The 14623-nt window shown below is 37.9% G+C and overlaps 2 protein-coding genes across 2 annotated transcripts; one reads left to right on the forward strand and one right to left on the reverse strand.

Annotated features, from left to right (window-relative positions):
- The first annotated feature begins 4098 nt into the window (after positions 1-4098).
- On the forward strand, positions 4099-11402 carry LOC107862915 (uncharacterized sugar kinase slr0537). The gene is made up of 5 exons (XM_016708628.2): positions 4099-4799; positions 6112-6374; positions 8292-8409; positions 10010-10218; positions 10731-11402. The coding sequence occupies exons 1-5, from the start codon at positions 4362-4364 to the stop codon at positions 11170-11172; spliced, it is 1470 nt and encodes a 489-aa protein (XP_016564114.2). The 5' UTR covers positions 4099-4361; the 3' UTR covers positions 11173-11402.
- Positions 11403-12272: 870 nt separating this feature from the next.
- Positions 12273-14220, reverse strand: LOC107862914 (peptide-N4-(N-acetyl-beta-glucosaminyl)asparagine amidase A). The gene has a single exon (XM_016708627.2). It carries the CDS (start codon positions 14113-14115, stop codon positions 12319-12321), a length of 1797 nt encoding a protein of 598 aa, XP_016564113.2. The 5' UTR covers positions 14116-14220; the 3' UTR covers positions 12273-12318.
- Positions 14221-14623: the final 403 nt, after the last annotated feature.

The raw sequence follows: 14623 nt of genomic DNA on the forward strand, positions 1-14623 counted from the left end.
TGTACTTATACTGCTTGACTTTGCCAAGGAATTTGTTGTGGAAACAGATGCTAGTCATTATGGTATTGGTGTTGTACTCATGCAAAAAGGCAAACCAGTGGCATACTTCAGTAAAGTGTTATCTCCAAAGCACAGGGGTAAATCTATATATGAAAAAGAATATATGGCCTTGTTGAATGCAGTGGACAAATGGAGGCACTACCTCTAGTTCAAACACTTTGTGACCAGGACTGATCATCATAGTTTGAAGTATTTGATGGAGCAAAGAGTTACCTCAGCCTTACAACAGAAGGGGCTTACTAAATTGTTGGGACTTGATTATGAGATCCAATACAAGAACGGTGCTGAGAATAGGGTTGTTGATGCCCTGTCCAGACAAGAAGATCAAAAACAGCTGTTGGTTATGAGTGTGATGATTTCAACTTGGATGCAGGAGGTCACTATTAGCTATTCTGAGGATCCTCAGGTACAAGAAATAATCGCGCAAGTCACTATAGATTTACAAGGTCCTAGTTTATGGCATTATACTTCTGGAGTTCTGAGAAGAAAAGGAAAGGTTTACATTGGAGCTACTGGAGGCTTAAGATACCAGTTATTGACTACATTTCATGCTTCTCCAATGGGGGGTTATTCAGGTCAGCTAGGCACCCTCAAGAGACTGTCTCAACTCTTTTATTGACCTAACATGAAACAGATGGTCAATGATTTTGTTGCAGGATGTGAAATATGTCAAAGAAGTAAAGATGATAATGCAGCTTATCTTGGACTTTTGCAGCCACTACCTATTCCTAATCAAGTCTGGAGCCAAATTAGCATGGATTTTATTGAGGAAATTTCTAAATCTAGAGGCAAAAAGGTGATCCTGTAGTAGTAGATAGATTGACCAAGTATTCACACTTTATTGTTTTATCACACCCTTATACTGCTATCACAGTAGCTGAACTTTATTGGAACAGGATATATTGTGTTCCTGATTCCATAGTGACTAATAGGGATAGAGTTTTTCTTAGCCATTTTTGGCCAACTCTTTTCAAACTCTTGGGCACACAACTACATTACAACACGACTTACCACCCTTAAATTGATGGCCAGACTGAGAGAGTGAATAAATGTCTAGAGAATTATCTCAGGTGCATGGTGTCTAGCAGACTTACTCTTTGGGAGCCCTGACTTGCTGCTGCTGAGTGGTGGTATAATACTAACTTCCATACTAGCCTGCATTGCACTCCTTTTGAAGCTTTGTATGGGTATTCACCTCCACATCTGTTCATGGGACCACTAATAGAGACTAATGTTCCAGCGACTGAAGATACTATTTTGAAGAGACAATAGATGTATCAACTTCTTAAGGATAATTTGAGCAAAACACAAGAGAGGATGAAGCATTATGCCGATAAGAGGAGGTCAGAAAGAGAGTTAGGAGACATGGTCTACCTTAAGCTTCAACCTTACAGGCAAACCTCTATAACATTGAGAAAAAATTTGAAGCTTTCCTCTAAATATTATGGTCCTTACAAGGTTATTTCCAAAATTTGATCAGTGGCTTACAAACTTGAATTACCTGCAGACTCTAAAGTACATCATGTGATCCATGTATCCCTTCTAAAAAAGAAGATAGGTTCCAAAGTGGTGGTGCAATCAACTCTGCCTATTACTGGGGATGATGGTCAATTTTTAGTTCAGCCTGTGGCTATTTTACAAAGACAGATGATCAAAAAGAATAATGTGGTTGGAGTAAAGGTTTTGGTTCAATGGTCAAATTTGTCTCCGGAAGATGCTACCTGGGAAGACTATGACTTCCTAAAGGCTAAGTTTCCTAATTTTGATTCTCATCCTTGAGGTCAAGGATATTTTGAAGGAGGAAGAAATGTAATGATCCTACTTAATATAGCTTAGCATATTTTAGTTAAGCAAATAAAAAAACGCGGGTAGTGGGGATCGTAGTTGAAGCACAGAAGGAGTGACTAACTTGCTGACCTGGGCGGTTGAGATTTAATTGTTATTAATGAGGTACAAGGGTGGAGATCATGCCACATCACCAGAAGTCGTTAAATAAAGACTAGTGGAGAGAGAAAACACCAACGATAATCTGGTATTTTCTCTCATTCCTCGTGCTCTCTTCTCTCTCTTCTTCTCTCCTTTAAATTTCTGATCCTCCCCTTCTCTTCTCTACGGATTCAAGAACTTCCATGGATGCCCATCTATTCTAGTTATCGTAGATTAATTCAGTTCTTAATTTTCTTGTAATTGATATCCATTTTCATGTTTTTGAAGTAAATCGAAAATTGACCCAAAAATTTGGAATTGTTTTACTTTTATTGTTGCTGAATTTAGTCAGATCCTGATTGGGATCCTGACAATATATATGTAGGATTTTGCTAACATACTACATGAAGGTAGTATGTTAGCATCCTCCCCATTTTTTAATTCACCAAAGTATCCCTGCCACCTCTTTAAAATAGGAATTATTAGGGGTTTTTTGGTCTTTCACTTTAATTTTTCAATTTTCCTCCAAAACCCATCTTTTTCAATCCCCCACCTCCCATGCACCCCCCACACACTTAGACCCATCTTGTACAATTACTCCCGGCAAAACCTTCCAACTTTGACAAGAACAATAGGTTTATTCATAATTTCTTATAATTTTTTTTCTTAAAAAAATTATTGTGATTTGTTAACAACTTATCTGTAGGTAACAAATTAGCAAAATAATAATAATAATAATTTGCAGGTATTAAAAATAACTGACGTTTATGTTATGGTAGTTCACAAAATGAGAAGGTGTTGGACATCAACAATCTTTACAACAGTTGTAAGAAATTATTTACAATATTTTGTAAGAAATCACATTGGTTGTTAAGAAATTTATGAAAATCGAAAGGATATAAATTAGCCATTTCGAGTATTATATTAAGTTCTAATTTATAGAATAAGAATTTGGGTCATTTGTATGATAACGACTGAAATTTCACTATTTAATTTGAGATAATGGATACAAATGTTTAACCAAATATTGTTGTTGTGATAAATTAATTATATTTATGTTCTTGGTTCAGTCATTATTGCCACTATCTTCGTTGGATTTTGTCTTGCTTTTTAAGTGGGTTCTGCAAGAGGATGTGAAATTGGATTGAGGAAGCTAAAAAGAATGTTGATTTTTTATTTTTTTAGGTTTGGCTAAAATGACAAAAATATTCCTAATTTTAGTGAATAGTAATAAAAAGTAAGGATATTTAAGGAAGAAAGAAAATGGAGAGGATGCTAACATACTACCTTCATGTAGTATGTTAGCAAAACCCATATATATATATATATATATATTCAAGGTTGTTATTTACATAAAATTTCTTAACTTTAAATTAATTATAAAAAATACCCAATAGAGGAAAATCACGTGTATCTAAACTTTTTTTAAGTTGTGTATCTGATATGCTTATCTCAGATACACTACTCAAAATTTATATTGTGTAACTGAGTAATTACTTCGATATGTAATAACTATATATTTCAAATACATTCAAAATTCTTATTATATATCTAAACTAATTACTTTGATATACGTTGTAATTAAAAACCAAATCTCTTATATTTCTATTGTTTGCCTTCCTTTTTAAATAGTTCTTAAATATTTGTACTAAAACCCCAAATCTATTCAGCTAAGGAGAAAAAACCCAAAATAAAATGAGGAGCAAAACTACAATATCCGAAACTTCAAGAGAGACAAATGTCATAAAAACAAAATTAAAGAAACATTTTGACATTATCCAAAATAAAATAGTAGTATTTTGAACTAAAGGGCCAAACAAGTTTTCTAAGTGATTTTTAAAATTAGGTTAGAGGGATAATTTTTTTTTTTAAATATTTTTGTTTCAATAATTTTGCAAAATTATAGAATAACTTTAATAGTTGTTTGATAACTTTGCGAAGCTATTTGATAACTATCAAAGTTATTCGATAACTTTGTAAAGAAGTTGATGAGACAACTAATACAACTGTCGAATAACTATTTCAGTTATTCAAGCAACTTTTTTTTTTTTAACTTGAGATATTGTAAAACCCATTTATAGTCTTTTTTTAATTAAATACTTGAAGTATTTATGGACTCATTTTTCTCCTCGTATAATATATAGTTGAGCTAACTTGTTGATGATAAAGGAGCGTACACGTTCGTATGTGACCGCAAGCCTGAGGCCCTCAGCTTACAGGCACCAAAAACGAAGAAGACGGCCGACACCATATTTGTATGAACCTTCGTTTTTCTCTATAAATCATCATAATTAATTAATAACCCATAAAATTACCTTTACTTTTCATTCTTGAATTCACCCCAAAATAGCAATTCTTGAAAAAAAAAAAAAAGGATGTCTTTTTCTCTCGTCTCCTTATCTTGTTCTTCATGTTCTACAGTTTCTAGAACTTTCTCTTCAGAAACTTCTTTACCGCCGTTTAATTTACTTACCCTTTTAAGGAATCAGTCTAATTTTAGCTATGGTGGAACAAGTAATAGAGTTTTCGGTTCCGGTACCGGTTCGTGTTGTTCGCGTTCTTCGGGTTGTTTTGTTTCGGCTGCCGATGTTGTGGTTCCGAGGGCTTTTTCGTCTTCCTCTGAATTTGAATTTTCCTCTTGGGATAGAAATTGTGATGGGGAGAATTCGCATGTTGGGTCAGGTGAGAATGATGAACAAGGGGATGAGACTGACTATGATGAACAAATCTTGATTGTTGATGAGGAAGATGTGGGGAACTTGGGTTCTGATTTTCCTCAAAGATGGGATGTTTTGGGTCTTGGTCAAGCTATGGTAAAAATTCTCTTGCACCCCCTTTTTTCATTTTGTACTTATTGTTGATAGGAATACTTTAGGGGATCCCAACTGTTAGGGGTCGTTTGTTTGGGAAAGAGTTATCCCGGGATTAGTTATCCCACCATGTACCTGGGATAGTAAATGGTGGGATAAATAATCCTGGTAGTAACTAATACCACACCAAACGTGGGATAAATCATAAAAAGTCATTCATTTTATCCCGGGATTATTTACCCCTTATACCTCACACCAAACGACCCCTTAGAATGTACCCCGGCATCCAAGGGTGTGACTTAGTGGTCAATGAAATTGGTTGAGAACCCAAGGTCTGAGGTTTAAATTTCAGTAGGGACAACAAAATTAGGTGATTCTCTGCGTCTACCTGTTACTGTTGCTGGTCAAGCCGTGGAAATAGCTCTTCCCGGAACCTGCTTATAGTGGTAGCTTTAGCCTTTATGCATCGAGCTGTCCCTTTTTTTTTTTTAACTTACTGTCAGTAGGAATATTTTAGAGGATGTCCAACTGCTACAGATTGTTTGGATGGTTGTTACCTATTGTATTGTATCGTGTTGTTAGTCTAAATTCAATGTTTGTTTTGATTGTTAATTTAAATTCTATTTTTGATGTGTGGCATTATGTAATGATGAAAAATGATACAAGCTATCCAAACGTTGTATTCATAAAAGTATAAAACAATACAGTTTGATACAATGCAACATGATACATTATGAAACAATATTTACAACCATCCAAACAAAGTGTTGGAATGTATGTTGTTTTATATTTATACATGAAATGGAACAGTTCTGTATTCCCTCAATGACAAACCGTGAATGCTGAGAATATTGATTAATTCCATATTAAGATGTTCCTACATTGTAAAGAAAGAATGCGGAAACAAGTTTGTAATATATAGGTTTCTAAGGGTCTCCTTTGTATGAAATTGAAATAAAATGGGTTGTTGAAGGATCACTATGCTTTTTACTCCCTCACAGATAATGTTTTCCATCCACTTAATTTTTGATAAATACATTAAAGCTATATCTAGATGTATTTCTAATTCAGAATAAGTGAGATTTATGTGCAATCTTTGTCTTCTTATCTTATGTTTTTTCAAATCTTCTCTTTCATGAATGAATCTATGGTAGTATTCACCACACTGCTCTAACTGGCATTAACTTTTGCTGTACCACTTTATTGTGTTAATCATTGCTCGTACCAAAGTTTTACGATGTTGTGATAATAGAGATATATCTTTGTTATTGTACCTGGTTCTTTCATGCGGTGATGTTCTTTTGCGATTATATAGGTTGATTTTTCTGGTGTGGTTGACAATGAATTTCTGGAAAAGCTTGGATTAGAGAAGGGTACCAGAAAGGTTGTCAATCATGAGGAAAGGGGTAAAGTTCTGAGTGCGATGGACGGATGCAGCTACAAGGCCGCTGCGGGTGGATCACTTTCTAATAGTCTGGTTGCCTTGGCCAGGCTTGGTGGTCAGCCAATAGCAGTTCCTGCTCTGAATGTAGCCTTGGCTGGTAGTGTTGGAAGTGATCCATTGGGTGGATTTTACAGGTAAAGTTCAACTCTTTTAGTCTTATCCCATTCTTGGCTTAGGGGGAAGGTGACTGTTAATGCTGCTATCGCGCGTTTCTACTTTTTTTTTTTTGGGTGCGGGGATTGATATTTACTTGTAAAGTCCTCCCCTCGAACCCCTTACCTAGGGGCTCAACAGCTGCTTTTCCTACTTCTACTCCATTGGTGTCTCGAATCCTCAATTGTATGATTGGAAGAAGAGGTCCCTTACCAGTAGGCTATTTCTCACTAGTCAAATATCTTCCCCACTCCCACTTTCTTTCTCTGTGTCATTGTGATGGTGCTGCAGTCCGGGGCTGTTGCCTTCAAATAATGTACATTGGAGAGCAAGAAACTTTGGGAGAGAGGAGGCCCAATGCAAAGCTCTCATTACAAGATGTACATGACTCTTTGAGATTTCACTAGCTGTCTGGCACAGAGTTTTATTATGCATCCTAGATTTTTTGAATGAGTATCCACTCATGATTTATACAACAACAAACCCAGTGTATTCCCACCTAGTGGGGTCTGGGGGGTAAGATGTACGCAGTCCATACCTCTACCTCTAAAGAAGTAGAAAGGCTGTTTCCGATAGACCCCCGGCTCAAGGCACGAGATACCACACAAACACATAGTAAAGCACAGAACCAGATTACATAACATAAATACGGCACCCATAAGTAATATAAAACAGAGGAAAGCACACAGATTCGTAATAAAACATGGAACACAGAATCATAACAGGAATAAAACCCCCACCAAGTAATTCCCTACACTAGCGACCCAAACTGGCCCTAGTCCTCTGCCCTAATTCGCGTCCTCCAGACCTTCCTATCTAGGGTCATGTCCTCGGTGAGCTGTAACTGCTCTATGTCCCGCCTAATCACCTCACCCCAGTACTTCTTCGGTCTACCCCTACCCCGCCTAAAACCATCCAACGCTAGCCTCTCACACCTACGGACCGGGGCATCCATGCCCCTCCTCTTCACGTGTCCGAACCATCTCAATCGGGCTTCCCGCATCTTGCACTCCACTGGCGTCACACCAACCTTCTCCCGGATAGTCTCATTCCGAACTCTATCCCCTCTAGTCAGCCCACACATCCAGCGCAACATCCGCCTTTCTGCCACCTTCATTTTTTGGATGTGGGAGTTCTTAACTGGCCAACACTCCGCTCCATACAACATGGCCGGCCGGACTACCACCCTGTAGAATTTGCCTTTAAGCTTGGGCGGCACCTTCTTATCACACAGCACCCCCGACGCGAGCTTCCACTTCATCCATCCCGCCCCAATACGGTGCGAGACATCCTCGTCAATCTCACCGTTACTCTGGATCACGGACCCGAGATACTTGAAATTATCCCTCTTACATACCTCCTGTGATTCCAGCTTCACTACTACCTCATTCTCCCGCCTCACGTCATTAAATTTGCATTCCACATACTCTGTCTTGCTTCTGCTCACCCTGAACCCTTTAGACTCAAGAGTTTGCCTCCACACCTCTAATTTGTCATTCACACCCCCTCGAGTCTCATCTATCAGGACTACATCGTCTGCAAAAAGCATACACCACGGCACCTCCCCTTGAATACGCCGCGTCAACACATCCATCACCAACGCAAACAAAAAGGGACTAAGAGTAGATCCCTGATGCAATCCTGTCAGGACAGTGAAATGCTCTGAGTCTCCTCCCGCCGTCCTCACCTGAGTTTTCGCTCCATCATACATATCCTTAATTGTTCTGATATATGCCAGCGGTACTCCACTCATGATTTATATATGAAAAATATTAAAACCTTCCAACAATTAAATGTGGAGCTTGAGACAGTTTGTTATATACTGTACAATGTTTGGTTTTAATCCTAATGTGTCAATTAGACAGACCATTGACATGAGCTGTATCACTTTTATATAGATCCAAACTTCGACGAGCAAATGTGAATTTTTTATCAGAACCAGTGAAGGATGGGACGACAGGAACTGTTATAGTCCTCACAACTTCTGATGCTCAGCGAACAATGCTAGCATATCAGGTCAGTAAATTTTCTATAGTAACTCGCGCATATCCTTTTCTGCATGGAAATGGCAGCTAGCTGGGTGCTGAGTAGATTAAAGTAACCCTGTCCCAGACATATTGTAGACCTGATATAGCATAGGAGCCAGAGTTCCAAACCTGTCGCCCTATCACTATCTGTGGGTATATAAGGTGCAGTATGCTCAATTGGTACCTGGAGCTGATGATCCATGGTTTAAAGCAAAGAGTTCTTGATCAATTCATCCATAGAACCTTTTTCCTTTTCTATTTTTTCTTTTTTTGGGGGGAGGGTGGGGGTGGGGGTGGGGGGTGGGGGGGGGTTGACCTGTAATAACTCTACCTTGGGAATAGGGATGGCAATGGGGCGGTGCGGGTTTTAAGCTATGCGGTGCGCTGCAGGTTTTAAGTTATGCGGTGCGGGTTTTAAGCTATGCGGTGCGGTGCGGTGCGGTGCGGGTTTTAAGTTATGCGGTGCGGGTGTGGTGCGGGTTAAAGTAAATTTTTTTTAAAATGGTGCGGTGCGGGTTGCGGGTATATGTGGGTTTGAATTAACAAAAAAACTAAAAATTAGTATTGTTCTCGTGAATATACCTAAAATTATATGTGTTCTTTACTTAAATTTTATGATACTTAAAACTACATGCATAACACTACAAATAAATAATTTTATAGTAGCTTTTTTAACATCTCTATTCATTTGAATAAAAATATGATATTTGATCATTACTTGTACAGGTTATACTTTTTGACAATTTTTTAGTGAAAAGTGATATAATAGAAATTAGTTATTACTTCCTAGTTGTAGATTTAAAAATATTATGATTTTCAATGGAGTTACAAATTTTTCAAAAAAAGGGGAAAAAATAAAAACATGGGGCGGTGCGGTGCGGTGCGGTTATCCGCGGGTATGAATGTGGGGCGGGTTTATGCGGGTTTAAATGTGATGCGGTGCGGTTTTAAAATTTGCGGGTTTAGTAAAAACCCGCACCGCACCATTGCCATCCCTACTTGGGAAGAACCTTAAACTTTACTATTTTGTCTAATATTATTATGTGTGAGTAAACCACTTAAGTAATGGTTTAAAGACCTTTTATCTGGCTCTGAGCTAGTGTATACATTTTATGAAAAGAAGCAAACTAGAGCAGCCAGGAAAAGGTGTGATTTTTTCCTTTTAACGGAGAGGAAGAGAGAAACAGAACAAAATTTTCCCTCTTCTCGTGGTCTTCTTCTTGTTGGAGATAAATAGTGGGTTATTGCGTCTCAGCGGAGGCTTGTATGCAATTGTTCTCTTACTACAAGTCACTGTTGTAGCTGCCTTTTGCTTTGCCATGATAAAGTGTTATGAGCCTCATATGAACAGGATAGAGTATGCCTTATAGAAACAAAGATAGAACATCTCTTTTTAATCACCTACCTAAGAAATTTATTTAAACAGTAAGAAACACGACCGACCTCTTTCCACTAGGAGAGAAAAACCTTTCTCACTGGTTCAAATTGCATCAATGCTTTGTTTTGCTTTCCACATCTTGTTTTAGTGTGTGTCCTTTCTGCAGCATGAGTCTCTTAACTGCTTTTCTCTGCTCCTGTTGCGACACCAGGGTACATCGTCAAGGATAAACTATGACCCATGCTTGGCGGACGCAGTTACTAAAACAAATATATTGGTTGTGGAAGGATATTTGTTTGAACTTCCTGATACAGTCCGAACAATTTCAAAAGTCTGCGAGAAAGCCCGCAAGAATGGAGCATTAGTTGCCATCACAGCATCAGATGTGTCCTGCATTGAGAGACATTATGATGATTACTGGTAAAACCTTATTTTCTATCTTGATTCCGCATAATAAATTTGAAAATGCCCCCCACCCCATCATTCCAAAGGGGAAAAAAACTCCACTCTAGTAAAGCAAAAGGAGAACAACAACATACCCAGTGTAATCTCACAAGTGGGGTATGAGGAGGATGGCTTGTATGCAGCCTTATCCCTACCTTGCGTAGGTAGAGAGGTTGTTTGCAATAGACCCTTGACAATAAAGCAAAAGTAGAAAGGGAAGAGCTTGGATAACTGCGTTAACTCATTCGTCGGAGTTTGGATCCTCGATGTGTAATGAGAAGCGCATGCAGATCCATGCTAGATCTCGAACAGGACTATATTGATCAGGCTAAAGTCTACTAGTGGCTAGCAGTCCATTGAAATTTTCATGAAAACTTGAGTCAGAAAAACAAAATTTGTTGTTTAGACATGTAATAGTGAACTCGATTTGTTTCTTTCACTATGACAGTGTTATTTATCCTTATTATTTTCCACATTTTTCGTTCCAGGGAAATCATGGCAAATTATGCAGATATAGTATTTGCGAACAGCGAAGAAGCAAGAACATTCTGTCATTTTTCATCAAAAGAAAGTCCCCTTTCTGCTACAAGGTACCTTAGCCACTTTGTCCCTTTAGTTTCCGTCACAGATGGGCCTAAAGGTTCTTACATTGGCGTGAAAGGTGAAGCTATCTATATTCCTCCGTCACCATGCATGCCCGTGGATACCTGTGGTGCAGGGGATGCTTATGCATCAGGTATTTTGTATGGACTATTGAGGGGCGTGTCCGATTTGAAAAGTATGGGTTCCATAGCAGCCAAGGTTGCATCCGTAGTTGTTGGGCAACAAGGTACTAGGCTTAGGGTACAAGATGCTATTAGGTTGGCAGAGTCATTTTCCGTCCACTGCAGGAACTCAACTATTTGGTCCGATCAGATTTCCAGCTTGTAATGTTCCTAGGAGGTAAGCAGAGCCCCGGTGAGCAGAGTTGCCCGATACATGTGCTTGTGGGAGGCAGCAAGTGCCCTTGGAATTAGTTGAGGTGCGGTTATTGTTTGTAGAATTAGTTCCTCTCTCACATTATTAGCTCTTGAGCTGTGTACATTGACATTCATTGTAATTATTCACGTAATTGGTTTAATGAATTCAACAAAAGATTTATGGAAATTGAATTTGCTTCAGTTTTGCATCTTTTCTTCCTGTGAATTGCGTATGTCAATCGAATTCTCCAGAGAAGAATCTTAAAAAATGCTGGAATCCTTTGCATCAGACTCAGGAAAATTATGTTTGTGTAGCAAAAGGAAACCTAATTTGCATTTCTTTTGGTTTCAATTGAGCAATAAACTTTCATACCTAATGTTTTAAATTCGAAGCAGGGTGTTCGATTGATTGAAGAAACTGCAAATTTATTAAGGGAAAATTTGTTGAAACTTATATCTTATGTTGGGCTGTGGCAAAACTCATCTAGCACATATAGAAAAAAATAAAAATGTCTGCTCTAATGCAATGCAGTCAGGGATGGCAATGGGGCGATGCGAATTTTAAGCTATGTGGTGCAAATGAGGGGTGGATTAAAGTAAGTATTTTTTTAAATGGTGTGGTGCGGTGCGAATTACGGATATATGTGGATTTAAATTTAAAAAAGCTAAAAATTAGTATTGTTCTCGTGAATATACTTAAAATTATATATATTTTATAGTAACTTTTTTAACATCTCTAATCATTTAATAAAAATATGCTATTTGATCATTACTTGTACACGTTATATTTTTGACAATTTTTAGTGAAAAGTGATATAATAGAATTAGTTATTATTTCCTAGTTGTAGATTTAAAAATATTATGATTTTCAAAGGAGTTGCGATTTTTTCAAAAAAAGGAAAAAATAAAAACATGGGACGGTGCGATGCGGTTATGTGCGAGTATAAATGTGAAACGGGTTTATGCGGATTTAAAGGTGATGCGGTTTTAAAACTTGTGGGTTTTTTCAAAACCCGCACCGCACCCGCACCCGCACCATTGTCATACCTAGATGCAGTACAGGCAAAGATATCCTAGTAGGAGAGCATTTATTTAACAAGGATAGTTCCAAAAGATGTTACATAGTAGTAAATGAAGCAAACTTGAAGTAGTTAGCAGTGTCATTTATAAGCCTGCCATTGGCAGCTGTAATTTCCCTAGAATAGCTACTAGCTTCACCATTATATGAATACCTCTGTTCAGTAGTTGCTTCACCTTGAACAACAACATTATCTTGAACATTCATCCACCCTTTGCATTTTTGCCCATTTTTCAAACTGCTTGAAGAAGAAGAAGAAGAAGAAGAATATCCTTCACCCCACTTCTTCTTCTCACTCCATTCATTTTCTAATTCAGAAAGCATCAATTTTGTACCATTATCCTCTTTCGATGGCTTACTAGTCTTAGTGGTTATCGTTAGAGGATATTTCCTCTTCAGACTTGTATGAGAAATCTTGATACCCGTTTCAGACTCTACAACACTAATTTCAATCTCTTCTTTCACTTTTTGCTTTACCTTCTTTTCATTTCCCTTTTCATGAAACTTTATCTTGTTCTTGAACTTGAGTTCTCGTGAAACTGTAGTTGTCAAATTGCCTGCTGATGACTTCACCCACCCACGATACTCGCTCTTCCTCTTCATCTCAACCTCGTACGATCCATCCAGACCTTGAAAGTCTGAAGATCGCTCCATCTCAATCTCAAAGTCTGGAGTTCCAGAATCAATAATTGCAGCCTGCACTGCACAATCACCTGTGCATTGTTTATCTAACCAAAGGTGCAAATTGGCGTCCACAAGCCAGAAAGGGAGACTATCCACCACCTTAAACCACAGAAAATGGGATTTACCATCGAGTAAAATCCCTAAAAATGGAGTTAAGTCGATGTCGTAAGAAGGATGATCAAAGGCCCCAATTGAAACAACTGGATCCCAGTACAAGGGATTAATTCCACCTGGGTAAATTACAGGGAATGGAACCACGGATCCTACCAAATTCTCATCTATATTCAACAAAACTTCCCTGTACGCTCCGTGCCCTCTCTGGCTAGTCAAATTATTTGCCCTTACGTAAGAATCAGGGGGATTTGAGTACCAAAACTCATCGTCCCCGTGAAATGATACGCAAATTTCCATGACAGCTTTGTACGTGTTCTTCGGTATGGCAACACTTTTCCCATGCAATTCCGAATCGCTTTGAATTCGGAACCAAAATCCTTCACCTCCATAACCCGAAATAGGCATTATCAAATCTGCTGGTTTATCATTCAAACTCAACGAACCTCCTCCTCTTATGGGACTATCCACAAACACATCATCTACCAGTCTCAATTTCAACGGAACACCCGTATCATCAACATCATAGTATAAGAAAGTAACATTAACACGATAGACACCTGTATAAACATCGTCGACCAAATTTTCCAGCATAACAGAAAGAGAAATATTCTCCTTGACGAGTAGGGACGTGTACCTGGTAACATCCTTAGTAACAGTCCAGAAAACGCCATCTACAGTAGGCTCAGCTGTGCTGGTACGTAAGAGATCGGCACCGTCAAGCCAAACTGCAGCAATACGGTCATACTGTACTCCTTTGCAAGATGCGTTGAATTGAAGAGCCACATGGTTCCAAGAGCATTTCTCTGGAGGAGTGTAATCAACGGAGATAGGTGGAAGACCCATCGTATTTCCGAAGTCATGAGTGAGGATGGGAAGAGTGCAGGAAGGAGTGAGATTAGCGAAGGGCAATGGACGAGTGATTTCCAAGTATTTCTGTTGAACAAGACCTCGTCTGAGCAAGTGAGAATCGTGTTCAACGGAAGAGGAAAGTGGAACAATGATGAAGATGAAAACAAAGATGAAGAAGAGATTTATCATGATGAAGAAAGAGATAGATTAATTAATTGTGAAAATTGATTGCTATCTTTCTCCATTCCATGTTTACTTTATATCAGACCCATATTTTATGGCCTGCGATCAAAATTATAATTTTTTGAAGTTAGAATTTATTTTTTAGCATAAATATAAATTAAAGTTATTTAAAATTGAGATATACATCGAAATATTCTTAAATTTGTAGTTAAAATTTACTTTACACTCTAAACTTATATGTCAATTATTTACCCCCTTTAACAACTTTCAAGTAAATTAATTTTCCCTCAAATTGCTGACAAGTTAAATTTAAAAAAAAAAAATAGCGAGTGAATAGTCAAAAAAATTATGGAAAAATACGGGATCCACATTTTAAATTTTACAAATTTTTTATATATATAAAAATAAAACAAATTCATCTTCTTCACTTCTTCAATCCCTCCCCTTCGTTCCCTTCACCCCACCCCACCCTACCCCCGATCCCCCAATACATTGTTGGTGTATTATTTGTAAA

The sequence above is a fragment of the Capsicum annuum genome, chromosome 3 (assembly GCF_002878395.1).
Source record: "Capsicum annuum cultivar UCD-10X-F1 chromosome 3, UCD10Xv1.1, whole genome shotgun sequence".
Classification (NCBI taxonomy): Eukaryota; Viridiplantae; Streptophyta; class Magnoliopsida; order Solanales; family Solanaceae; genus Capsicum; species Capsicum annuum.